At 45.9% G+C, this 25,571-nt stretch overlaps 1 protein-coding gene and 1 long non-coding RNA gene across 3 annotated transcripts in view; one reads left to right on the top strand and one right to left on the bottom strand.

The window, feature by feature from the left end:
- The window catches only part of PCSK5 (proprotein convertase subtilisin/kexin type 5), a 449,308-nt gene that overhangs the window by 12,411 nt on the left and 411,326 nt on the right, over positions 1–25,571 (bottom strand). For both annotated transcript variants that reach the window (XM_082694464.1, XM_082694465.1), the window contains 7 exons: positions 23,306–23,389; positions 21,344–21,539; positions 17,745–17,962; positions 16,470–16,706; positions 13,209–13,439; positions 11,532–11,709; positions 6,742–6,965 (listed from right to left, as the gene is read on the bottom strand). In XM_082694464.1, the coding sequence (XP_082550590.1) occupies positions 6,742–6,965; positions 11,532–11,709; positions 13,209–13,439; positions 16,470–16,706; positions 17,745–17,962; positions 21,344–21,539; positions 23,306–23,389 (1,368 nt within the window). The remainder of the gene's footprint in view (positions 1–6,741; positions 6,966–11,531; positions 11,710–13,208; positions 13,440–16,469; positions 16,707–17,744; positions 17,963–21,343; positions 21,540–23,305; positions 23,390–25,571) is intronic.
- On the top strand, positions 934–25,571 carry LOC309845971. Its single transcript, XR_014301635.1, has 2 exons — positions 934–2,074; positions 23,911–25,571. It is a non-coding gene; the product is annotated as an uncharacterized lncRNA (long non-coding RNA).

Genomic DNA, 25,571 nt, shown 5'->3' with positions numbered 1-25,571 from the left:
AGCCCTGGAAATGAGGCTAGGACAACTTGAGCTTTGCTATAAGTGCAAAATAAACATCAGATTGTGGAGACTTCGCAGGTAAAATTCTCAATTTTTACATCAATTACACGTTGAAATGATTATATTTTGGATATGTTAACTACATATATTATTAAAATTAATTTTACCCATTTATTTTTATTCTTTAAAATGTGAGCACTGAAACATTTGAAAATGTGCGTATGGGACACCTGGGTGTCTCAGCTGGTTAGGTGTCTGCCTTCAGCTCAGGTCATGATCCCAGAGTCCTGGGATGGAGTCCCACATTGGGCTCCTTGCTCAGCGGGAGCCTGCTTCTCCCTCTGCCTACTCTCCCTGTTCTGCCTGATGCTCTCTGTGCTTCTGCTCTCTCTCTGACAAATAAATCAATAAAATCTTTAAAAAATAATAAAAAATGTGTGTATGGCTTGCATTACATTTTATTTGGACAGTGCTGATACACCGGGTTGTGAGTTACTTAAATTCTAGGCCTGGTATGGATAGCATGTGACCAGTTCCAGGCTAGTTTAGATCGTCCACCAGTCTAAGCACTTTGTAGCTAAAATTAATTTTTATGTCACTGATAGTCACTCCAAGATAACAAAAATTTTTGCATATTCCAAGTTGTTGTTATTGTTGTCATCCTTCTTGGTATTAAGACTTATTTGGGGGTGGGGGAGGTATGGTTGCAAGCAGCCCAAAGAAAGCGGTGGGGTGGAGGGCTGTGACATTGACCCCCCAGGAAACACGCTGGTGGCAGCCCACAGCCAGACAGGTGGCTCGGAGCTGCAGCTATCAGCCACGCCCCATGGGCGGTGCCGGGCTCGGCCTAGCAGCCCTGCGATTGGCTCGACCGCCTGCCCACGACGCTTCCGCTGAGCGCCGCTTCCGCCGAGCGCTGCTTCCGCTCTGCCACCTTAATTTCTCTCGTAGCTTTTTCGGTTCCTCGGCTTGTAGCTTCTCGAGCTTTTTCTGATTCGGGCGGTGTTCATGGCCCCTCTGTTTTTGTTCCCTCTTGAGAAGCGTCTCCTCTCTCTTTTTTTCTCTCTCCCCTATTTATTCTTTGTCTTTTCCTTGGCTCCGTGCCTCTCCTCAGCCTCTTTCCCTTGGCGCTTTTATCGTCTTTGCTCCTCCAGCTCCTAAAGTTTCTGCACCTCGAGCTGCTGTTTCTTCGGCGAGGCGTCACTCAGGTGTTCGGAATCCAGAGGAACCTTCCGGAGCAGGCGGTGGTCTGGCGCTGTTCGCCTTTCCACGGGAGGTTCAGGCGGCCCAGGGCTTGGATGAAGCCCACAGGCGTACTCGCGGCATGCGCCTTGGCCTGGAAGTTCAGGTGTCCCCGAAGTTGAAGGTGTGGAAGTTTCGGCCTGTCATCTCCTCCTGTTGTGGGTCCAGCACGGGATGTCCGTGTTCCCCTATCTCCCCACCTTCTCAAGCACCTTGACCATGACCTGCTCTCTAGGCCAACTCTTGCGCATTTTGCAGGGCGGCCCCTCCCGGTGACACGTGCCCGGCCTCTCTTCCGGCCGCATTTCATTCTCTAACTTTGTGTCATGGGAGAAAGAATCCCCTGGCATGTGGGGAAATTGGTTTTGAACTTGGCGGCGTGCACCTTGCGGACTTGAGGGAAGCTGCCAAGCTTAATGACCTTGCGATGGAGGCAGGCCAGGAGAGACGTGAGCCGATTTTTGCCTAATTTGCCCTCCAAGCAGATGAGGTCCATGGTGTCCTTGGAAATCGCAGAGTGGAGAACTGGAGATTGTGCACCATGGCCTTAAGTCTTTCCAGCTCCTGCCTGCTGGAGATGGACTTCCCCTGCTGCTTCAGCCTTGGAGGGCCACTCTGATGGTCACCTTCATGGTGGGCTGGAAATAGAGGCCTACAGAGGACAGAGCTCCTCTGTGTCATATGTGTCATGGACTGTTCTAGAGGTGGCCTTAGCCCAGCAAGCTTGGCCTCCCTGCCCGGCACCATCACTGTTTGCTTGAAGTGCCCTTGGAGCCACTGGCCGCTGTTACTGCCCTTCTCTATGACTGTGCTGAGTGCTGGAGATACAGAGGTAAGTGAGATGTGGGGGTAGGTTGTTCAGTCGGTTAAGTGGCTGCTCAGGTCATGATCTCAGAGTCCTGGGATCGAGCCCCTTGCAAGACTCCCTGCTCAGCGGGGAGTCTGCTTGTCCCTCTCCTTCTGCCCCTGCTTCTGCTTTCGATCTCTGTCTAACAAGTAAATAAATTGATTAAAGACAAAAACAAACAAACAAAAAGCAAAGGCAAATGAGATGTATTAATCTTTGCCTTTGAGGATCTCAGTTTAAAGAGACAGAGAAAAAGAATAAATAACATAAAATATGCCCTCTGGGCTCCAGGGCACGAACCCTTGTCTGGGCCATACTGCAGGAGAAACATTGGTTGGATAACTAAGCAGATGGATGAATGGAGAGTACTAAAGGAACACAATATAGGGATTAAGGAAGGCTTTGTGGAGGAAATATCGACTGTAATGGGTTAGAAAGAGGTAGCCAGGCACAGCAGGCTAGGGAAAGTATTGAGGAAAGAGAAAGGGCAAGGTTGGTTCAGGTTTACAGAAACTGACTACATCTGGATTTAGAGGGTGGTGGAGGAGGTGGTGAGGGGTGAGGTCAGGCCCAAGACGACGAACCTCATTTTCAGAGTTAACTAAGTTAAGATTCTATTCTTGAATCCATGGAGAGTCATTTTTTAAAAAGATGTTATCATTTATTTGAGAGAGAGACATACAATGCGAGCGAACATGGGGGAGGAGCAGCGGGAGAGAGATAAGGAGACTCTTCGCTGAGTGCAGAGCCTGATGCAGGGCGTGATCCCAGGACCCTGAGATCAGGACCTGAGCCAAAACCAAGAATTGGACACTAACTGAGCCACGCAGGCACTGCCGAGGGAGAGTCAGTTTTAAGCAGAGAAGTATCATTATGGTATTTGTCACATAGAAAGATCAATCTGAGAACATAATGGAGGTCCGGTTGGTATACAATGGCTAATACTGGAAGCAAGAAGGCCAGTTAGAGATTGGTGAATAACTTAGGTTAGGGGAGATACGAGTCTGAACTAAGGCATTGATACTACAAAGCGGAGAGAGGGAGAGGGAGTTAAGAGATAGGCGTGGATGGGCAGGAGTTGAGGACAAACCGAATGTAAGGGTTGAGACAGGGGGATTAGAGGGTAATCTGACCAGGTTACTGCCTCAGGCAACTGGGTAGATAGTGGAACCGTTCATCAAGATGGGGAGCATGAGCGAAGCTGGTCTACGGATGGGGTGAGGGGGCTGGAGAAAACTGCATTTACATTTCAAGTTTGAAATGTGGAGCAGCTCATTAGCAAGCAACTGGTTGTATGGAACTAGATTCAGGAAAACCATTTGGGAAGGAGAAGTAGATTTGGGGGGCATTAAGGCATAGTGATAATGGAAGCCACCTTCAGTCTGGAGAAGACTATATTCCTATGTACTTGGGAAGCACCTGGGGAGAAGTTATTATAAAATAAAATATCATCAAGATAGTACTTAGGAAGGTCAGTTTTGTGGTTAGACAGCAAGGGTGGCTGACGGTCTTCTCCCAGGGTGGGGAAGGAGCTGAATTTCTCATCTCCATTCTTGATGTTTCTATGGGGTCAACTAACTGCTCCGAGATGAATCATTTTGGAAGGGAAAGGAAGCAAGAGTAGAAGCAGACCGTAACAGGCTGGCATTTGCTTGTTTCATCTAACAGTACTAAGTACCAAAAACCAAAACAAACACTCTAACTATACCCGACCCCTAGGCATTTGTATAGCAGAAGGATAGTTTAGGGCATGGTGCTTTTCCAAGAATCTGATTGTCCATTAGTAACACACCTACATCAAAAAAATCACATGTGAATTTAGCTTCTGGCCTAACCCGTACACTCCACGGACTGAAATAGTAGAATAAATATAAGCAGAACCAAAAACAAACAAACAAACAAATAAATAAAAGGTTAGATGGGTTCAAAAATAAGATGAAATCACTTTGGACCAGAAAAGGAATATAAATACATAATAGTTGTCTGACAGATGCCACCCATCTGCTTTGCTCTGAGACTAGATGGAGGGGATGGTGTCTGTGAGTTTAACTTTTCTATCATAATAGCAACTAAAAAGTGCTTCCTGTTAGATGTGGGCCAAAATCCAGGCTGAGATCTTAAAACAAGGGTGAGAGGGGGACACTGCCCCTGAAGACCTCACCTCCAGCCCAGGAACTCCCCAGGGCTGCCAGCTGGGTTGCTGATGGGGTCTGCACTGTCCTCAGCATCCCCTTCAGGAAGGCTGGGATGTCCTATCTCTGGACTCAGTTTCAGGGTGGGGGGCAGGGGCCGAGTTAACCAAAAAACTACTAGGCTGAGAGGAGTAGGGATAAAGGGGGTGGGTGAAGGATGAAATTTCCTATTCAAAAGGATCTCAAGACCAGATATCCAAAATATATGGAGAAAATGAACATTAAGATGACAAACACAATCGACAATTAGAACATGAGTTTACTTAAAATAATACCAATTTTATAGAGAATTTTGACAAAGTTTTAAAAATCAGTATATTAAAGATAGCAAAACAATAAAAAGACATAATATCGATAAAGAAAGGATAAATTAGGAAACACAAACCTGAAGGTATGAAACAAAAAGAGATGGGTATAGGGGCACCTGGGTGGCTTAGTCATTAAACGTCTGCTTTCGGCTCAGGTCATGATCCTAGGGTCCTGGGTCCAGCCCTGCCTCAGGTTTCCTGCTCAGAAGGAAGCCTGCTTCTCCCTCTCCCACTCCCCCTGCTTGTGTTCCCTCTTTCACTTTCTTTCTTTCTCTGTCAAATAATAAATAAAAAAATCTTAAAGAAAAAAAAAGAGACGGGTATAAAGGAGAAATATTTTTAAAAATTTAAAGTAAGGTATTTAAATTTAAAAAACCCTAAAATAATAGATGAGCTGAACTTCAAACTAAATACAGAGAACAAATTGGAGGCGTGGCATGAAGTACTGAGGAATTAACCTAGTATAAACCACAGAGAGTCAAAGAAATAAAAATATGAAATAGTAGGTGGGAAACATAGAGATCAGGAAAGTTTGAGTGACATTAAATAAGGAATTCCCAAGAAGGAGATCAGAGGAAAGGGTGGAGACACAACATTTGGATCTCTAAGAATAGCAAATTTTCCAGTTTGCAAAAAGACTGCAGGATGTGTTTGTTTTGTGTTCTTTCAGCAAACAGTAAATGAGCGTTTACTATGTGTTAACAGTCTAGACTAGAACAGAGTATACAAAATAAATGTGGCACAGTCCCAGCCCTGAGGGTCACACAATTAATAGGAGAGATGGACATGATTAAAATTAATGTAAAAAGAGCTGTGATAAAACAGTCTGTTACAGAATCAAGAGTAAGGAACAGCATTTCTGAGAGGATTAAGAAAAGCCCCCCCCCCCCCCCCCCCCCGCCAAAAGGAAAAGCTTCCCAGAGTAGATGACACCCAAACTGGGTGTTCTAAGTTGAGCATTCCCTACAGCGTTGTTCTCCAGGAAGAGGAAGCATGTAGACAAAAGGTGCAGAGGCATGAAAGTATGATGTGTTTGGTGGCGCTGAGTGGCTCTAGGTTCAGTAATACATGGAAGGAGAGGCAAAGTCCTAAGCTAAAATGACTGGCTGGGGAAAAACTTGAATCACCTTTTAAAAATTTAAAAAAAAAATTGGATTTATTGAAGGACAACAAGTAAATGTATAGATTGCTGAATAGACCATGCTCATAAATGTGATGACTCAGGAGCATAATGATGGATTCCCCTCCCCCCAAATAAATTCATTGTAAAGCCAATTAATATCCAAGGGATTTTTTTAATAAAATGTGACTGAGTATAAAATTTATATAGAAAAGGGGCTGGAAATAGCCAAGATAATTTTGTAAAGGATAGCGGAAGTACACTGGGCCAACTACCAATATTAACCTAATAGGTTTTAACAATTAAAACATTGTAAGAGGTATTTCTTCAATGTTGAGAATAATACAGCCTGATTATCTTTCCATGCCCAGCCGACGGGAATTTTCAGTCGGTCTGGAATTACTGTGCAGTGTGACCTGGGGAAGGGGGTGGCAAAACCAGAGGCCAGGTCACATGCTGGTACTTCAGAAAGTCGGCTGAGAGTCGCTGAGAATGGAAATGAGGAGAGTAAAAATGAAACAGAGATCGGAGTACATAAGTGCTTTGGAGAGAAAATCAGCAGACCTTGAAGTTTACCTTGTTTGGGAAGCAGGTGGGTCAGCAGGAGGCAAGGGAGGGATGTCGTTAAGGTATTGGTTGGACATTGGGTCCATTAACAGCAAGAGTGGCTACTAGAGGAGGCCTAGATTGTGTTTACTCTGGGACACATTGGTTCTAGGGTTCCCTGGGACAGAGAAGTCTCAGGGAGGTGAGAACGGAGCTTGGGCTAGCTGGAGACAGACATCTTAAGCAGTTGTTGAAATAATAAAAATAAAACTCCCTAGGCAGATTCCAAGTTCAACAAGCAGAGGAGGACAGAGCGGGGGGGAATCCACTCTTGGGGAGACGATGCCTGTATCTGGACCTGGAAGGATGGGAGCGCGAAGAGACAGCGGGACGGCGCTCTCCGGGCCATGAGGAGAGAGGGGCCAGGCGCACAGGAGTCCGCATCTTCCCAACCACACCCATGCCAAATGGCAGACGCACCCTCACCTTTGCATTTGTCGCAGGTCGGGTGGCATCTCTCACACGTCCACGTCCGTGTGTTTTGCTCCCCATAGTAATGCTCAGGGCAGGTGCGAAGACACTCTCCCTTGGAGCGGAGCAGGAAGAAAAACGTGTCGCAAGACAGGCAGTCGGTGGGCCGCGGACCCCCGCACGTCCTGCAGCTCTTGCTGCACCGCTCACACCGCCGCGTGGAGATTTCTGCGTAATACCTGCAACCAAGCGGGCACATGGAACACTCAATACTAAGCTTTGCTCTTAACCTGGGCGTGGTAGAAACAGCCGGGTTAGTCACACAGTGTTCATTTCTGAGTTGTGTGACTTAAGACTACTTGTTAACGTTCCTCAGTGGACAGGTTACTGTAGGCACACCTCATTTTGTCATGCTTTGTGGGTGCTTTGGGGCAAGTCTTTGGGCGCTGTTTTTTCCAATACCAATTGCTCACTTCCTGTCTCTGTTCCATTTTGGTAATTCTTGCAACATTTCCAACTTTTTCATTATTACTATATTTCTTATGGTCATCCATGATCAGTGGTTGCCAAAAGCTCAGGTGACGGTTAGCCTTATTTCGCAATCAAGTGTTTTTTAGTTTAGGTATGTCGATCGCTCTTTTAGACATAATGCTGTTACACACTTAATGGACTACAGTAGTGCGTAAGCCTAACTTTTACATATGTGCCCCAGGAATCCGAGAACTTCATTTGACTTGCTCTCTTGCAATATTCATGTTATTGCAGGGGTCTAGAAGTGAACTGTGGGATCTCCAAGGTGTGCCTGTAATGAGACTAATAAATCTGATGACTCAGTTTTCTTATCTTTAAATGGGGTACAACAGTATAAGTCAGTTTTCTTATCTTTAAATGGGGCACTACCGTCCCTCCCCTGCTGTTTGTATTAAATTTGGTAACACACACACAAGAACTTATCTTAGTTCTTTTGAACTGCAATGATTTTTCACTACTTTTGCCTTCTCTATAACCATATGCTTCTCCACCCGAAAATTCAAGCTTCAAGTTTTGTTGAATGGAATCAGGGTAGAGAAGATGTTTTCAGTGTACCTCTGAGCGATTCTTCTGGTTTCATAATTTTAAAAAATATCTCCTATCTTTAGGGACGCGTAGGTGGCTCAGTCAGCTAAGTGTCTGCCTTCGGCTCAGGTCATGATCCCAGGATCCTGGGATTGTGCCCCTCATTGGGCTCTCTGCTCAGCCGGGGGTCTGCTTCCCCTTCTCCCCTTGCTTATGCACATGCTCTCTCTCTCTCTGACAAATAAATAAGTAAAATCTTTTTTAAAAAACCTATCTTAAAATAGAAAATGACGTGAGTGATGCTAGTGTTTACATCATAATAGATGTAACCTCTGAAAAAAATTTTTGGAGGCTAAATATAGCCATAATCACTGTTCATTAACTTTTTACTAAGTACATGGTAGTTCTCTCGGGACTTCATAGGCGTTATTTCACCTTATTGAACCTAAAAGTAAGATGCTACATTCTGGAACAAACTGCATGGGGTCAAAGCCAAGCAATTCCACTCGAGCTGTGCAACCTTGGGCAAGTCTCACACCATCTCTGTCTCAGGTCTGTAATATGGGGACAATGTTAGTAGCTAAAATTAAACAAGTTATTGTCGAGAAAATTGTTAGGATAGCGCCTGGCACATCATGAATCACATATATTTGTGATAATTATGAATCATATGATTACATCTCAAAACAAACCTTATGATTTAGATATTATCATCTCTATTTTATGTAAGTAGAAACAGGCTCAGAGAATTCAGACAATTGGCTTAATGTGAGACTGCTCGTGAAGTGGGCTTATGTGATTTGAACCTACCTGTTCACCACTCTAACAAAGCAGGGCTAAGTAAATAAAAAAATTTCGAGAAAGATAGAAGAGAGAAAAGAAATCATTGACAAAGGTGAACTTCTAGACATCCTCCGACCCTTTTTTGTATCTCTGGACATGGGCACATTTAAGCTATTCTAGAAGCTTCAGTGGTTTGCCCTTGGTTTCTCTGACCTGAGACTCTTTGCCACATTGGGTTCCCTAAAGTTTATTTCAGTTCCACACAAGTCGTTGGAAACTAAATCCAGGGCAAGGTAGCGTGAGTCCGCCTCTCTCTTGCCACCTGTCCCTGACCCGAGTGAGGACATTTGTATCTCTGTGGCCCAGCCTGTGGCAAATCAGGCCTTGTTTTACCTTCTGCCATCAGGTGAAGAAAATTATAGCCGAGCCTGGTGAGCCTGGGTGAGACCGGGTGATGAAGGGAGGATAAAAAAAGCATCAGCCAGGAACTGAAGAGCCAATAAAGGCCACAGAAGATGGGAAGAGAAAGCCACGGGAAAAGGTAGAAACCCACGCTTTTCCACACAGACAGTACAGGGACTTGGTCAGAAGATCTGACGTCTTGTCTTGGCCCCACTGTGTATTAGTAGCCTTGTGACATTCAGCAAGTCACTTAACATCTTTGAGCCTCTATTTTCTCATCTGTAAAATGGGAAGAATAAGTCAATCTCTGAGTATTGTTGGAGAACCGGATCATAATATAAAAATTTATTCTGAGTAGAAATACTTTGTAAACTTCAAAGCAGCATATATATTCTTTACTAATATTACAAATGTTGATAGGTTGTTTCTAAGATGAAACACACCGGGGCGCCTGGGTGGCTTAATGTGTCTGCTTTCGTCTTGGGTCATAATCCCAGCATCCTGGGATCGAGCCCCATGAGGGGCTCCCTGCTCAGCAGGGTGTCTGCTTCTCCCTCTGCCTCTCCCTCCCACTTGTCTGTGCTCTCTCTCTCTCTCAAAAGTAATAAATACAATATTAAAAAAAACAAACCTGTTCTGAGGTTAAACACACAAAAAATCATGTGTGTGGGTAAAGGGTTCAGAGGATCATATACCTGCCTTTCCAAGGCAAAGAGATTTAATATGAGGTTGAGGCAATGTGCGTGGAACACTGATTTTGTACAAGGAACCATTTCTGTTAAATATTTCCACTTATACCTCATTAATATCCCATTCATTCCTCATTAGAGAAATTTATGGCAACTCGTGCCTCTCTTCCCAGTGGGTAACTTCACATACTTCACAACAGAACAATTATCTTCTTAATTTGATGGTCTACAACTATTTAGATGACAGGATTATACCCTTTTGTGCATAAAAATGTTTAATGACTTGATTTGAGGGAGATGGAGATTCCTTTCATTGGATCCAGATTTTTTCAGGCACTTTCTGTAATGAAGAGGAAAGGCCAAGCCAGGTGGCCCTCTCTCTGCTCTTGTCGGGTACGGCTTTTTGTTCATGGATCCGTACGGCTGGTGTTTTTGAGGGCTGAGGTGTGTGACTTTGTGCTGAGTATTGTAGTAATATGTGCAAAAATAAGAGATTTTTTTTCCATGTTTGTAATTTTCTTGGTAAGAAATATATAGGAAGAATCAATTCTTTTTTTTTTTTAAAGATTTATTTGAGAGACAGAGAGAGAGAGAGAGAGCACATGCATGAGTAGGGGTGGAGGGGCAGAGGGAGAGGGAGAAGCAGGCTTCCCACTGAGCAGGGAGCCTGATGCGGGGCTCAATCCCAGGACCCCAGGATCATGACCCGAACCGAAGGCAGACGCTTAACTGACTGAGCCGCCCAGACGCCCCAGGAAGGATCAATTCTTGAAGGTCAAAATCTTTGTATTTTACATCCAAGGTGTTCTTCATCAAACATGTGTGGAATGAATGAGTGAATGGATGAGGGCAGGGCTCAGCACACAGTGCAGGCAGGAATTGCTGTAGAGCTGAAGGAGAGAAGCGTGAGGTCTCATCTTTGCAGAAGCATTGGGGAAAGTCCAAGGGGATAGCCTTTCAGTTTGGGTCTGGAAACCCTCAGTGCCTTAGGTGACTGACTGGGAAGGAAGAATTAGCAATGGGCCTGTAATCTACATCTTTCTCTGTACTGGAGATTCCTCGGGGCAGAAAAAGGAGGACTCCCGTCAAATCCTCTTTCAAATATGCTGGAATCAGACCTTCTGATAAATACACTTAAAGTTTCTCCTAGCAAAAAAATTACAGAGTTCTTATTTGTGACGTGCTTTTAGGAGGATACATCTATGTGTCTGGGTTGCTTAGGGCACCTAAACCTGTACGTTGTAGATTTATGGGGGTGTGGGAGGTTGGAGCATTGGTGGCGTGTAAGTGGGAATATTTAATTGAAATTTTTCCCTTTGTAAAATTGATGTTCTGCATACTTGGCTTAGATCTCACCTAAATCTGATCAGAACAAATCCTAATGCAGAAGCAGAAGAACCTATATTTATGGTTTCAGACTTCTCTAAGGGAAGAATGCTTTGCCTCTGCTTTTACCTTCAAATTAGTAACGAAGTGTGATCCGTGATTCTAACTTGATGATCGACCCTTCATGTTACCTCACTGGGTCACTCTGCCTCTCCCGTGTCCTCGTTCATTACTATGAACTAGCTGAAATATTTTTTTTAAGATATTTATTTATTTAAGTAATCTCTGCACCCAACATGAGGCTCAAACTCATGAACCTAAGATCAGGAGTCACGTGCTGTATGGACCGAGCCAGCCAGGTGCCCTAGCTGAAAGCCTTTAGAGATCAGTAGATCTTGGGTGGACTCTCATCTTTATTTCTTCCTAGCACTGAGACGTCAACCCGGTGTTATATGACTTAGCTTCTTCATCTGCAAAATGGGTTTGCCGGTAGTGCTGCCCGGAGTGGTTTTGGGGTTCAACGAGGGAAGCATGCGTTGAGCGCCTTACCCTTCCCTGCACTGCAGCAGGCACTCCTTTTCCAGCTGGAACGAGCCTGGGTGGCAGGAGAGGCACTGTGTGCTGTGTCTCCCTTCACACGTCCTACAAGAGCTGTGGCAGGGGATACATCGGTGGCTGTCCTCATCAGCGTAGTAGCCCTCGGGACAGTCCTGCACACAGGTCGTGTCTGCCAAGGAAGGAAAAGAGTCTGTTTTGGTATCAGGTGTGACACATGTCTGCAAAACCTCCTCTGTGCTCGCCATGGTTCACTGTGGCAGGAGGGGAGGGTGCAGGAGGAGTGAGACAATGTCCTTGAGAGTGTCTTGCTTCTCAGGTTTCCTGGGTTAGGGAGACAGATGCTAACCCTTTCTAGGTCATCAATACATTCATCTCTTCCTTCCCTCTCTCCCACACCCCTCCACTGCTCCTTCTTCTAGCTGAGTGAACTTCGTTTCATTTTCTTTCTTGCATACGTGTGTCAGCCCAGTCACCTGGAAACCTGAGGGCATTGATTCACATCAGTGATAACCTTCCAGTATGATCTGCTGGAGGTAGTTAACCTCAGACCACACCAGATTTCAGGAAGATTCATTTATCTCTGGATGCAAAACCCAGGGGAAATTTTGATGAGGGGCTGCTTATCTGCATGATTGTAAAGTGTCTTTCCACACACTGCTTGTTACTCGCAACGGAAAACAGTAACTAAGCAGCAGAGACCCTGGCCAGCACTCTGAACAGGTGACCCCAGCTTCACGGGTGAGGGGCAGGTGACATCCTGGATCTCCACGGGGACATGACATCACCTGTGGAGTATTCTGGCTGAGAAAGCATCATCTCCATCTAGTCATAGGAAACCTCACACAGACTCCCATAGAGGGATAGGGGCCGTATTCTTCTAAAATGTCAATATTCTAGGGGTTCCTGGGTGGCTCAGTACGTTGGGCCTCTGCCTTTAGCTCAGGTCATGACCTCAGGGTCCTGGGATCGAGCCCTACATCGGGCTCTCTGCTCAGCAGGGAGCCCACTTCGCCCTCTCTCTCTGCCTGCCTCTCTGCCTACTTGTGATCTCTGTCTGTCAAATAAATAAATAAAATCTTCAAAAAATAATAAATCATCAGTATTCTATAGAAAAAAATGTCTGTGGAAATGATTCAGATTAAAGGGGACTACAGAGACCCGGGAACCGAAAGCAATACCTGATTGGAGACGGGATCCTGTTCTCAGGGGAAATTGCCAAAATTATAAAACAGGTGATATAGTGAAGTACTGATGTTAAATTCACTTGCATCGACAGCCATACCATTGCTATGTCAAAAAGCATCCCTAGTTGAGGAAATACATATTAAAGTGTTTATGCGAAAGGAGCCACGCTCTGTATATCACATCCACAGATGGCCAGGAAGAAATTCATTGTGGATGATGTAGGCACACACGTTGAAAGAGATGAGAGCGAGCTCACAAATGATGAAGCAAACGGGGTGTCTGATTAGCAGTGGGCGTGGCGGGTGAAGGGCACATGCGTGACGTTCTTTGTACTTTTGTCTTTTCTGTAGTTTTGAGAATTTTCCAAATAGGAAGTGAAAAATTAGAAAGACACCAAACATCTACTAGGTGCCAGGTGATATGGAAGGTAGTTTCCCAGATGCAGGGGAGGAGAGAGCCCCCCTCAGAGGACACGTGACTCACTGAGAAGAAGATGGTCCCTCAGGCAGGCGTGACACTGGTCCTCGGCAGGCCCCGTGCAGCGGAAGCACTTGGCATGGCAGGGCTTGCATCCCAGAGCCTCTACGTCCCAGTACTCAGAGGGAGCGCATTCCTTGTGAGGCACACAGTCCCCGTGGTGGTTGACCAGAAGACCTTCCTGACAGGTCACACAGGTCCCGGGGGATGAGCAGGTCTGGCAGGACTTGTGACAATCTGTGGGCACAAGACCAAGGGGGAGAGGATGAGGGTGTCCCTGGAAGGCGTGTTCACACTTCTTCCTCCTTCCTTTCAGAGATTTCCAGGACTCTGGACTAGGGCATGGGGCACCACCAAGTTGGGTAGAGCCCTTGGACTCTGGATAGAGCATTCTTGTCAAATGAGAAGAAAAATGGCTGTTTCATCTCTGTAGTATCTAGAGAACCCCTTCTTGCCAAATCCAGAAATATTAGACTCAGTGTAGTTACCAGAACTGCAACAGAATAATAAGCAGTTCTGTAGGGTGTGGCCACACTCCGGTCTGTGGCCTGCTCACCCCAAAACTCTAACTGCCGTCCTCCATTAATCCTCCCAGAACACCCTGTGCTTATCATGAGCAACAGTTGTTGAGATGTATCGTAATAACCTGTGGATCAAAAAAAGGCCTCTTGTATTCCACTGAGAGGACTTGGCTTGTAACAGGCACTCAGTAACTTTTTGTTAGATAAAATCAAAACGGTTCATTCCTACCTCGGGGTTTTAGCCATTGCTCTTCCCTCTGCCTAGAGTATCTGTGTGGTTCTCTTCGATACATGTGTGGATTATATTTTCAATGATGTCTTCAGGCTGCCTTTGCTCTAATTTCAACTCCATCCTGCCCAACTTACTCTTCCCCTGCCCTGACTTTTCCTTTTGACTTCCTTTTTTAGGGTCTTCCATGTGCTCACAGCACATGGGAGGCCCCCAATGAGTATTTACTGAATAGAATAGACACCTAGAGCAGGACATTGAGGCTGAAGGTACCAAATCACTTGGCTGGAAATGGACAGGGTTAGGAGTTGAACTGGGGAGCTTAATCAGAGCTCCTGCTATTTCTGCCCCAGTGCCTTGGGATAGGTGTGGGATTCTTAGAGGTGCCTCTGCTGTCTCATAGAGGATAATTTGGGGGATCCAAATGGATCACAAGTCCTGTGGTTTTTAGAGGAGATCCTTCTTACTTCTGGATGCTTCTCCACATCTACCTAAATCTTAAGTTTTCAGGTCAGGTCCTTTATTTCTTCTTTCTGGAAAGCCCGGTGGTCACCCTATTTCTTCTAGTACCAGCTTCCCTCAGCCTGACTTTGGACTGATGAAAGGAGTCATTGCCTTGCAGGAAGAGCCTTCAAGTTAGTTCCCAACAGTTGAGTTGGTCTGAGGGGAGCCCAGACATCCATATATATATGAAATAGAAAATATTTATTTTTATATATAATTAATATATACTTAAATATAATTTATACTTATATTCATATTATATATTATATATAATTTAAATATAAAATATAATTTTATTATATTAAAATATATAAATATATTTTACTATATAATATATAAATATATTATAAAATATATTTTACTTTATATATATTATATATAACATATATAAATATATTATATATAACAAAATATATAATAACCATATTATTAAATATAACTAATATATTTATTATATAATACTTATATAAATATATATTATATATATAGGATATATATATGTGTGTGTGTGTGTGCATTTTTTTTTTAAGCTCTCCAGGTAATTCTAATGGGCAACCAGGGATGGGAACCAAGGGCCTTTCTCAATGAGAAAATTAAGTCAGGTAAGTCAAGTAAATGAGGCCCACAAAGTTCTCTGTATGGCACATCACCAGTATTATTGAACACCAGAGAAAGGCCATAAACTGAGCCTCAGTTCCTGTCCAGGTACAGGCACGATGGCATGGCAGCCTTTGGCTGAGTTGCTGAACTTCTCAAGGAAACTGGCCCCAAGCTCTCTCCCACCCTGTCTTCTACCATGTTCTAGTCCATGGTCTTTCCTGGGGGGGCACGGACACTAAAGGGTGCCTTACATCAAACCCACAACGAGGTGGATCCAGATCCTAGGGCTGGAGCAGAAAGCTATCAGGAGTCAGCTCTATCCCCACGTCCTGTGACAGGGAAATCTTTCTTCTGAGTGCTTTCTAGAACATGGCTGCCCTGGGTGTCTCCTGCCCCTGGAGCTCACCCTCAAGCTCCCACTGCTGTTGGGACCACCTCTGCAGAGCTGCCTAACAGTGCCTGCTTGGTGGCGACATGGGCCAAGTTAGCCCTGGCTGCCTAGCGGGAGCCGAATCACTGGGACTCTGGAGAGGTTAGCCCAGGGCGATTCATTTAATGGAGAATTCTAATGATAGACCATTTATTTTTCCTGCTCTGCGGCCAACCGTTGATACGTAGGGAAAACATGAGGAGGCATCAACGAGAGCAGATCCTGCCTTGAACGGGTTGGGGTTGATGCGCTGAGTGTGGCGGGTGTCCCAGGGCAGGACCTGCTGAAGCAGGTGAGGAACCAAGGAGGGTCACCGCAGGGAGCAAACTGCTGAGGGACCCAAGAGGCACCAAGAACACTCCCCCCCCCCCCGCCCCCCAAGGCACAGCTTTCCCTATGCTGCTGTCACCCCTTAGCAGCTTCAAGGTTTAAGAAAAATAACCAGGGGCGCCTGGGTGGCTCAGTGGGTTAAAGCCTCCACCTTCAGCTCAGGTCATGATCCCAGGGTCCTGGGATTGAGCTCCGCATCGGGCTCTTAGCTGAGCAGGGAGCCTGCTTACCCCTCTCTCTCTGCCTCCCTCTCTGCCTACTTGTGATCTCTGTCTGTCAAATAAATAAAATCTTTAAAGAAACAAAACCAAGACACTTCCATTGTGGGTGACTTGTGAAGGCTCGTGTCTGCTGTGAAGCTTCACACGGGAGTTCTTTTTGATCAGCGGATCAGAGCCTGTGTTGGGAGGAGGGTCAGCCTGACATGTTCTCAAGAAAAGTTACCTGGTCAAAGCTGATGAATGATTCATTTAAAATTAATAATGAATTAGAGCAGATTCAAAAGTCTGCTTTCTTGAGCCGGAGGGACACGGGTGGGATGACTGCTCCGGGGCTGGAACCCCGCAGACCCCAGCACGTGCTTTGTCTCAGCAGACACCCCTGTGGTGGTGGGTGCCCTGGGGATGCCTGGTCAGACTCGTGTAAGCCTTTACCTCGGCAGTCCTTAGTCTCTTTCTCATAGTAGGTTCCCACTGGACACTCGTCCAAACACCGCCCATCGTAGAGAACCAGGGATGGCTCGGCACAGAGGTCACAGTCATCCGCCGAGGGGCCACTACACTCCAGACAGTCTTCGTGGCAGGGGATGCACTCGCGTGTGTCCTCGTAGAAGCCGCGGGGACAGGACTGATGACACATATCCTGGTACAGGAAGGACTCAGGCATACACTCTGCGGGGAGTAGGAAGCAGCAAGTTACCCCCTCAGGCACAGGAAAGAGGAATTCCTTCCTTCTAGAGTGGACTAGCCTGTCCAGACCCCACTGGCTCCTACTAGAGTGTTCCGTGTCCCATGTGTGTGCCCCGTGCCAAGCCTCACGTCTCTAAGCTTTGGGAGAGAAGACCATATACGGTGGCCTGGTGTTGGGTTTACAGCCCGAAATGATCTGCCCCTTAGAGGTGTAAAAAAATTGCAGGGATGGGGTAGACCAGCTATGGAAGAGCTGCTGGAGGTTTTGGTGAAAACCTGAAACGCAGGCTGTATTCAGTGCAAAAGCAGTTTAAACATTCTTGATTAGTTACGTTTTCATTCCCTGGTAGGGTAGACCGGTGACATACACATAATTACTCAGTGGGAGGAATGCATTGTGGGTTTCTTTCATTTGTCTTCATTCTCTTATTTGGGGGGAGGGGACCAAGAAAACGCTTTGGGTCACACCAAGAGAATCCCTTCAGTGGAACAGCATCATTCAATGGGTCTTACTCTGGAGAGGAGTTTAGCCCGTCTTGGAGATAATTCTCGAGAAAGAACTCCTAGCCAGAGTGCTCTCCTGAGTCTGTCTTCGCCTGAACTTCTCTTTCATATCTTTTATAACAGTTGCATTTGTTTAGCTCATTTCTCTAGCTCCCTCTGTTTCCCGAATATCAGCCTCCCTATGAGATTTTGTGCTCAAAGAGGCAGGAACTACAGGTTCTTGTCTGGATTTCCAGCAGCTGAGATGACCCTAAGTGCTCAGGACCCTTGTGTGGGAGAAATTCCCACAGAAGCAGGGCTTTCGTTTGTCTTTGCTTGAAGCATCTGTAATAGCGAGGCTTTAATCTCAGCCTTGATTTCCTCAGTGATGGGCAGGGAGGTGGATCTATTTCAGTAAATGTAAGGAGACTGGTTCCCTCCATTTTGCATGGACACCTCCCCCCCCACCCCCATAGTTGGTCCCCAGGAACGGTGGCTTGGGAGAGCCACACTCTCCCCTGGGATGCTCCCACATACCTTTGCACGTCTTCTCATGGATGCAGTCCTGACACATCTCGGGGCAAGCCTTGCACACCCCCTCCACGGCCACGTGCCTCTCGGGGCAGGCTTCCCGGCATGCTCCCTGGTGCAGGGTGAGGCTTCCTTGGCAAGAGTGGCAGTTGGTGGCATTTCCTTCACAGGTTCTGCAAGGAGCGCTGCAGGGCTTACATGTGCTGTCTGCTGCGTAGAAGCCCCTGTGGGGAAGACAGAGCACAACTGGAGACGCTTTCCGGCTGGGGAAATGAGTCATGCCTGGTGGCAGAGGGCTTGGGGCTGAAGACGCTGGGAGGGCGGCTGCCACTGTGGGGCAGAACGAGGCGGTCAGATTTATGGAGGAAGGAGGTGTCAGAAGTCACATCTGGGAAGAGAAAGATGAATAGGATAGGTATTGACCTTGTGAACGTGGTTGGTTTGAAAGCCACTTTTTTTTAAAAAAGATTTTATTTATTTATTTGACAGAGATCACAAGTAGGCAGAGAGGCAGGCAGAAAGAGAGGGGGGAAGCAGGCTCCCTGCCTAGCAGAGACCCAATGCGGGCCTCCATCCCAGAACCCTGGGATCACGACCCGAGCTGAAGGCAGAGGCTTTAACCCACTGAACCACCCAAGCACCCGAAAGCCACTTTTGTTAATGTGTGCATAATTCAGCCACCTTCTGTTTTCCCTATTTTGTCTCCCAATTTTTATTTTTATTTTTATTTTTTTAGATATTTTGTTTATTTGACAGAGAGAGCACAATCAGGCAAAGAGGCAGGCAGAGAGAGGGAAGCAGGCTCCTTGCTGAACAGAGAGCCCGATGCAGGCTTGATTCCAGGACCCTGAGATCATGACCTGAGCCGAAGGCAGAGGCTTAACCCACTGAGCCACTCAGGCACCCCTGGTTTTTATTCCTTATTCCTTTTTTAAAAATTAGAGCCTATGTTAGAGTAGAAAATGCTTTTTATCCAATACATTTTTAATGAAAAAATTTCATTTACTAAATTACTGAATTTAGTTTTTGATATAAAATGTTCATTTAGAATTAAGTTAAAAAGTTACTTTTAAAAAGCTCAGAAGGTTTAATGCCCTATAAAATTAGAACCACTTTTGTTTTCGGCTGCTCTCAGCCAGTCTCCAGTGGCTTCTTCCAAACACACATGTAGAATGTTTGAACACAGTGTCAAACATATTTACAGCACAAACATATCCTACAAATATACAGGAAGATATATTTCTATGACTGACTTTCTTCCAGGTGGAGTCTGGTGTCTGTATATATTGGACCTCCTGGTGATTACATTATCATGCCATAGATTAATACTGACTGGTGAACACAGGACATATGAAAACCTCAAACTTTTCAAATAGATTTGGAAGATGAGGAAAATATAGACAGTTCCTTGGAAGAAAAAAGCTGGAGGAAAGAGCTGGAACGTGCAGAAGCGGGAAAATCACAAACCAGTGTAGAGGATATGGACTTCGATGTCCTAGGTATCTATTACAGTTGTTTTCTACAGTTTTCATTCTGTTTTGTCAACTGTTGCCATAATAGTGCAAAACACCCCCAAACACATCACTTGTGTGTCTGTGGGAGGGCAGATCTAGGCTGACCTTGTGCTCAAAGAGGCATATGTCATTGTAGGGGAAGCACATGTGCTTCTCAGTACGTGTACTACTCAGGCATGTACTCTGGGGGACAGAGGCTGTGCCCCGAGGTACACCCTGAATTCTGGCCTTCCTGTCCCTTTATCTTCCCTGGCACAGGGATCTCCTGGGGCACATTCTTTTCTTAGTCATGACAGAGAACAAGAGGGCAAGTTCATCCAAGCAAACAGGTTGTAAAGCTCTGCTTCCCTTCCGCTAACAACCCGTTGGCTAAAGCAAATGAACTTGCCCGAAGTCAAGATCAAGGCAGTCTATTCAATGTCTGTGGAAGTTGCTGCAAAGTGACAAGTAGAGGCCATAGGTCCATGGAAGGGTGAAGAATTGTAGCAAATAACTCATCTACTAGAGTCCTTTTTGAACCAGTGCCCATGAGGCATCCTATACGGTCTCTTTACCTGACGTTTTAATGAACTCATTCACATCTGTTTCCTCATTCCTTCAGCCCTTCTTGTATTTATTCAGGAAACAAAAATGTACTGAGTGTATCAGGAAGAAATAGGACGGGGGTGAATCAAGTTTATCTATCTTATGTAGTTTTACAGAAGAAAAATCAGAGAAGAAGCAGTTCAGTAGAAGAGAGGGAACCAAATTGTATCCAGATGAAAGCTAATACCAGACTCCCTTATACAGTAGGATCTTAGCTTTCTGGGACCACATGGAGAACCTTCAGTTGATTATAACTAAGCTTCTACTGTCAATTCTTACATCTAGCAGATGCGAACTATTTATCTGCAGAACAGAATTGAATACGCTTGACTTCTCCACTAGCCTGGAGGCTTCTCGAGTACCCTGACTGGTGTTTGCACCTACAGGATCTGCCTCAGTAGCAGATCCAGAAACTAATGATCTACTTCTATCATAGGTCTTGTAACTCTAGCGTCAAGTTCCTTTAAACAGTGGGAAATTTCTAATTCGTCCAAATAGATTCTGTTGGTCACTCCCCCAGACTCCTTCCTCGCCTCCCTCTTTCCAGTCCTCCGGGCTGTCAGTGTTTGATTTTATTTGGGTGTTCGGGGTGATCTTGTGTAGCCGAAACTGATCCTTCTATTTCCATCCTTCTGGCCAGAGATCATTTTTGGAGCGTGGAAGGGATGCATTCTGGCTAATGAGATGTGAAGGGAAGTCGGTTTTCTTTCCTTTGGAAAAGAGATGGAGGCGGGGTAACGTGCCCTTTTCTGTCTCTGGTTGTTGCTGTGTAGGGTGGTGAGGTTTGGACACGGGGCAGACAGCGTGGCTCAGGGGCTCAGGGGATGGCAAGCTGAAGAAGATACAAGAACAAAATGGAAAGATTGTGGGTCTTTAACAAAGTGTTGGTCGCTGAGGTAACCAGTGCTGGATTTTAAGCTTTTTGGTTCATGCAATGAAAAACCCCACACTGTCTCAGTCATTCTACTTAGAATTTATGTTGCTCGTCACCAGAAGTTCCCAGATGCAGTTTTCCAGGTGCCGTTTCCACTTCCTTTTTACATCCTGGAGGTGGAACCATTGATGGGGAGAGAAAAGGAATTATGAACCAACCAAAGGACTGAGGAAACCATGAGGAATCCATAAATAATTTAGCAGGTCTGATTCTGTATTTATTATTTATACCTCACACCTCACCTACTGCAAATGTTTAAGAAGAGATTCCTGTATTTGCAGCCCTAACTTTGGTCATGGAAGAAAGACAACTCCTTGATCACAGCCACAAGGTGGAAGAAATGTGTATTTTCACAAAAGTCAAAAACACATACATATCACAGTCCTGAGGGAGAAGTGTGCACGCTTTGGCTGCTATGGCCAATAGTGATGTCATCCAGAGTCACAGGGGGACACGTCCCTAGGCTCTGTCACCGGGGATGGGGAGGCGTTCCTGGTCCAAGAAGGAATTGCCCTCTAAATGCCGTAGGGGAATGAACCAGAGCCGGACGAGAAAGGCAGAGGGACACTTACTCAGGGCACCTGGTGTAGCACCTGCCTTTGTGGAGGACGAGAGGAAAGTCTGGTGATGTCTGGCACTTTCTGCAGAGATCGGCTCCAGAGCAGGAGACACAGTCCTCTGTACAGTTCTCGCAGCTTCCACTCCTCGCCGAGGGCCATGTGCCTTCGGGACAGGAGGAGACACAGGCCTGGGCCAGCAGATATGTGCCTAGAAACCCAGGGAAGAAGGCAGAGTGGACAGAAGGTCATCCTGTGTCTGGTCCAAGGGCATTTGTGTCTGCACAAAGGACGGATGACCCACAGCAGCCCAAACTTCTTTTTGGAGCCTCTGCAAAGATCCAAGGATGCTATTTATTTCTGACAATCGCAAGTACTTACTAGTGATTTTTGGTCTCCCACATTCAGTTTGATCGCCAGAAAGGAAATCAACAACAGAAGTTTTGCCCGTTTCTTTCTTTCTGTTTTTAGCATTTATTTGAGAGAGAGAGCGCGCACAATGGGGGTGGGGAGGAGCAGAGGGAGAGGGAGAGGCAGGCTCCCTGCTGAGACTCGATCCCAGGACCCCAGATCATGACCTGAGTTGAAGACAGATACTTATCTGACTGAGCCACCCAGGTGCCCTCTTGCCCTGTTTCTTTTACTCTCCTACTGATACTGGTGCAGATCTCGAGGGGGCTTCCTTCTGTCCAGTTGGTCTGTTAACACCTTTGTCCACATGTAAGGCACATGTGCAGCCCTCTAGAGTCTATTTTTCTGCTTCTGGAAGCCTCTCCTGCTAGGCCGCTAACCCAGTGGCAACTCTTCCATCCAGCACAACCTGGCGTGGACGGTCTGTCTACTTATTTTTAATTGAAAAAAATCAGATATCATCATTATTGAAGAAAACTTTTGTAAAAATCACCCTTCATTCCCAAATCCCAAGAAAATTCCTTCAGTTTTTGGTTGTAAACGTATATATTTCATAGGGGTAGAGTCAGGGCACACCTGAAATTTTAAAGTTTGCATCCCATTTCACGATGAACACTGCGCCTTCCAACACCAAGACCACGTTCATGGTCACTTTTAATTCTTAAATTCTCACTGTTAATGAACCATGTTCATAAAATATCCCCCGAATTCAGGGGAGTTGCTATTTCTGATGTTTTGTTATTACAGACGATGAAGCAGTGCATCTGTTGACCTGTTGTTGTTTTTTTGGATGGGGCCCCTGGGTGGCTCAGTCAGTTGGGTGTCTGTCTCAGGCCCAGGTCATGATCCCGGGGTCCTGGGATTGAGCCCCGCATCAGGCTCCTTGCTCAGCGGGGAGCCCGTTTATCTCTCTCCATCTGCCCCTCCCCCCTGCTCTTGCTTATGCTCTCTCACGCTCTCACAAACCTTAAAAAAAAAAAGTCGTTCTTGGGTTTTTTTTCTCCCCTAAATTCAGAAATGAAGAAGGAAAGAAGAAGTAGGGTACTTACCCGCCCCCCCCCCCCCGGACTCTCTACCCTCAGTTCTCTTGTTTTGGCTAATGTACTTTTAAGAGTAATGGAACCTCTAGAAATGTCAGATACCCAGAGACCCAGCAAATTCTGTGGCCAGATCAACAGATAACTTCATCATGCCTTTGGATAAGAACACTGATGTTTTTCTTCTCTCTCTCTCTCTCTCTTATTTGGTCCTTTGAAAGCTAGTTTTGTGTGTGTTTGTGTGTTTAAGATTTTATTTTTAAGTAATCTTTATATGCAACATGGGACTCAAACTTACAACCCCGAGATCAAGGGTCTCTTGTTCTACCAACTGAACCCGCCGTGTGCCCCTGAATACCAGTTTTTTTTAGAGGTCACTGTCTGAGTCCTGGCATTTTCCCAGAGGAGCCATTGTGATAGGAACAGTGAGAACTGGATCAAGTCCTGCAAAGCTTTTACATAAAGATGTCACATGAGTGACAGTGAAATGTCTGGGCCATGGCCACCTCCTGTCATATTCCACACTGACCTTTTGGACATGAAGTGCACAGCGTCGCAGACTCATTGCAGGTTTTACAAGAAGGATGACAAGGCTGGTGTCCTCTCAAAATGTCTGTGTAGGGACAGAAACCGGAAGTCAGTGTTACAGCATTGGAAAGGTCTCACGGGTCATCTCGTCTTCCTGCCCAGAATAGAATCCCTTCAGTTTTGCATCGGCTAAACTCTGGTGCCCACTCATCACCCGTGCGGTGGACTTTGTGCACTTATTCATGTATTTCATTCTTTTTTTTCTCTTCCTTCCAATTGATCATTAAGACGTGGTTTGCAAACTTCCAGTGACAGAATAGCCTTAAATGCAGTGGGGTTGTTTAATCTAACAGGTGTTCCTTCTTTCACATATTAAAAATCTGTGGGAGTGTGTGCTTATGGGTATGCATCATGAAAGAATTTTTTAGTTAAAGGTCATCACTTCTTTCCCCAAGATTCTTAGATGACCATTTCTCTTCACTCCAAGATGATAACAGAAATCATTGTGTCTTTGTGGAGTAACTTTTTCTTTTTTTCTTTTCCTCCCTTTTTTCCCTCCTCTCTTTCCTTCTTTTTTTTTTTTTTTTTTTTGTTCTTTGGAACTAGGTTTCAAAATCCGTCAATGTTTGGGTTTCTGTGTTCTTCAGAGTGACCACTGTGGAATGCAAACCTAAATTGATCTCCTCTCAAATCATCGTTAAACATTCACCTAATGGAGCCACCTGCGAGTTTTCTGGTTGGTCGGATGGGAAGCAGGCCATCCCCGCTCAATAGCCATCCACCTGGGAAACATTGGAGGTGTTTCTCTCTCCCTTTCCCCCCAAGAGCACTCCTTTGATGGCCAGGCTTTCCTCGAGAGTCAGCAAGTCCGCGGGACAATTTCAGAGACCTACAGAACAGCCTTGTTGACATCACATGAGGACATGAGATCTTGACCAAACCTCAGGAGCTGCTTGGGAATCAGCACGAGTCTCATGGGGGAAAATTAGAAAAAAAAGATCTAGCTCAGGATGTGGGATAGGAATGATCTGGACCCCCAGTTGATGGTTGGCATCTTATGACTGCCCCCCACCCCCCGCTTCTGGCTCCTTCCAGCCCTTCCGAGAGTCGGTCTGACAAAGTGGATCCTGTAGGCACACCTGCCTTCAGAGCCCAGCTGTGCCACTTCTGGGAGAGTAACCATGGATACGGGAATTAAACTCAGAGAGTCCTATTTTCCACGTCTCTAGCATGAGAGCCAATGATCGTTCCCTTATAGAACTGTCGTGGGACGAAATGAAACTGTGTATAACGCACATACACAGCGGCTCAGTAAATGCTAGACCTTCTGCTTCCTTCCTCCCAGTTTCCTCCTTGGGTACATACCTCCCCATTTCCCAAGCTTCCGCTTTAGTTCTCTCTCTTCTTCCCCTGTTCCATACCTGGAGTGGCCCTGGGAGGCAGTGCTTGGTTTCTCTGAAGGTGCCATGGTGAATAAGCTGCTGAGATTAGCTACTGAGGAAACTAGATCCCCAGGTAGGGAGGTAGACAGATTGGCATGGAGGTAGATACACATGTATAGACATAAAGGATCATCCTACCACGCTAAGTGGCAGTTCTCTTCCTAGTCTGGAAGGAGAAACATGCCTTGGTTTTCCAGGAGACTGACTCACTGCTGTACTCTACCTGGGCAGAGCTGTTAAGAGCTCAGTTAGCCTTGGGCAGAGCAGAGCCCAGCGCAGGATTCCCGCAAAAGACAACAGGAGGCTCCACAAGACCAACTGTCTCCCTGAAGGCCTTTTTCACCTGACAGCCTCACTTAACCCAAAAGAGAAGGTGGCAGAGTGAGCAACATGTCCCTTGCCAACATCAGTCCTCGCTAATCCCCAGGGAGATGCAGATCAAAACTGCAGCGTGAGAGCATCTCACACCCGTCAGCTGGGCGAGGCTGGAGAAGACATAGCCAGTGTCGGTGAGGACGTGGAGGAAAGGGGATGCTTGTGCACCGCTGGTGGGGCTGGAAGTGGGGAGAGCCACTGTGGCAAACAGTGCGGAGGGTCCTCAGAAGATGAGAAATGGAGCTACCCCACGATCCAGCCATTCCACGCTGTGTATGTAACTGAAGGAAATGGAATCACTGTTTTGAAGAGACACCTGTTCTCCCATGTTCATTGCAGCCTTGCTTACAAGAGCTGAGACACAGAAACCACTGAAGTGTCCATAGTTGGGTGAATGGATCAAGAAGATGTGCTGTATGTGTATAAAGGAGCACCACTTGGCCATAAAAA

Source organism: Mustela nivalis (assembly GCF_964662115.1).
Source record: "Mustela nivalis genome assembly, chromosome: 13".
Classification (NCBI taxonomy): Eukaryota; Metazoa; Chordata; class Mammalia; order Carnivora; family Mustelidae; genus Mustela; species Mustela nivalis.
This window is presented reverse-complemented; position numbering and strand designations above follow the sequence as displayed.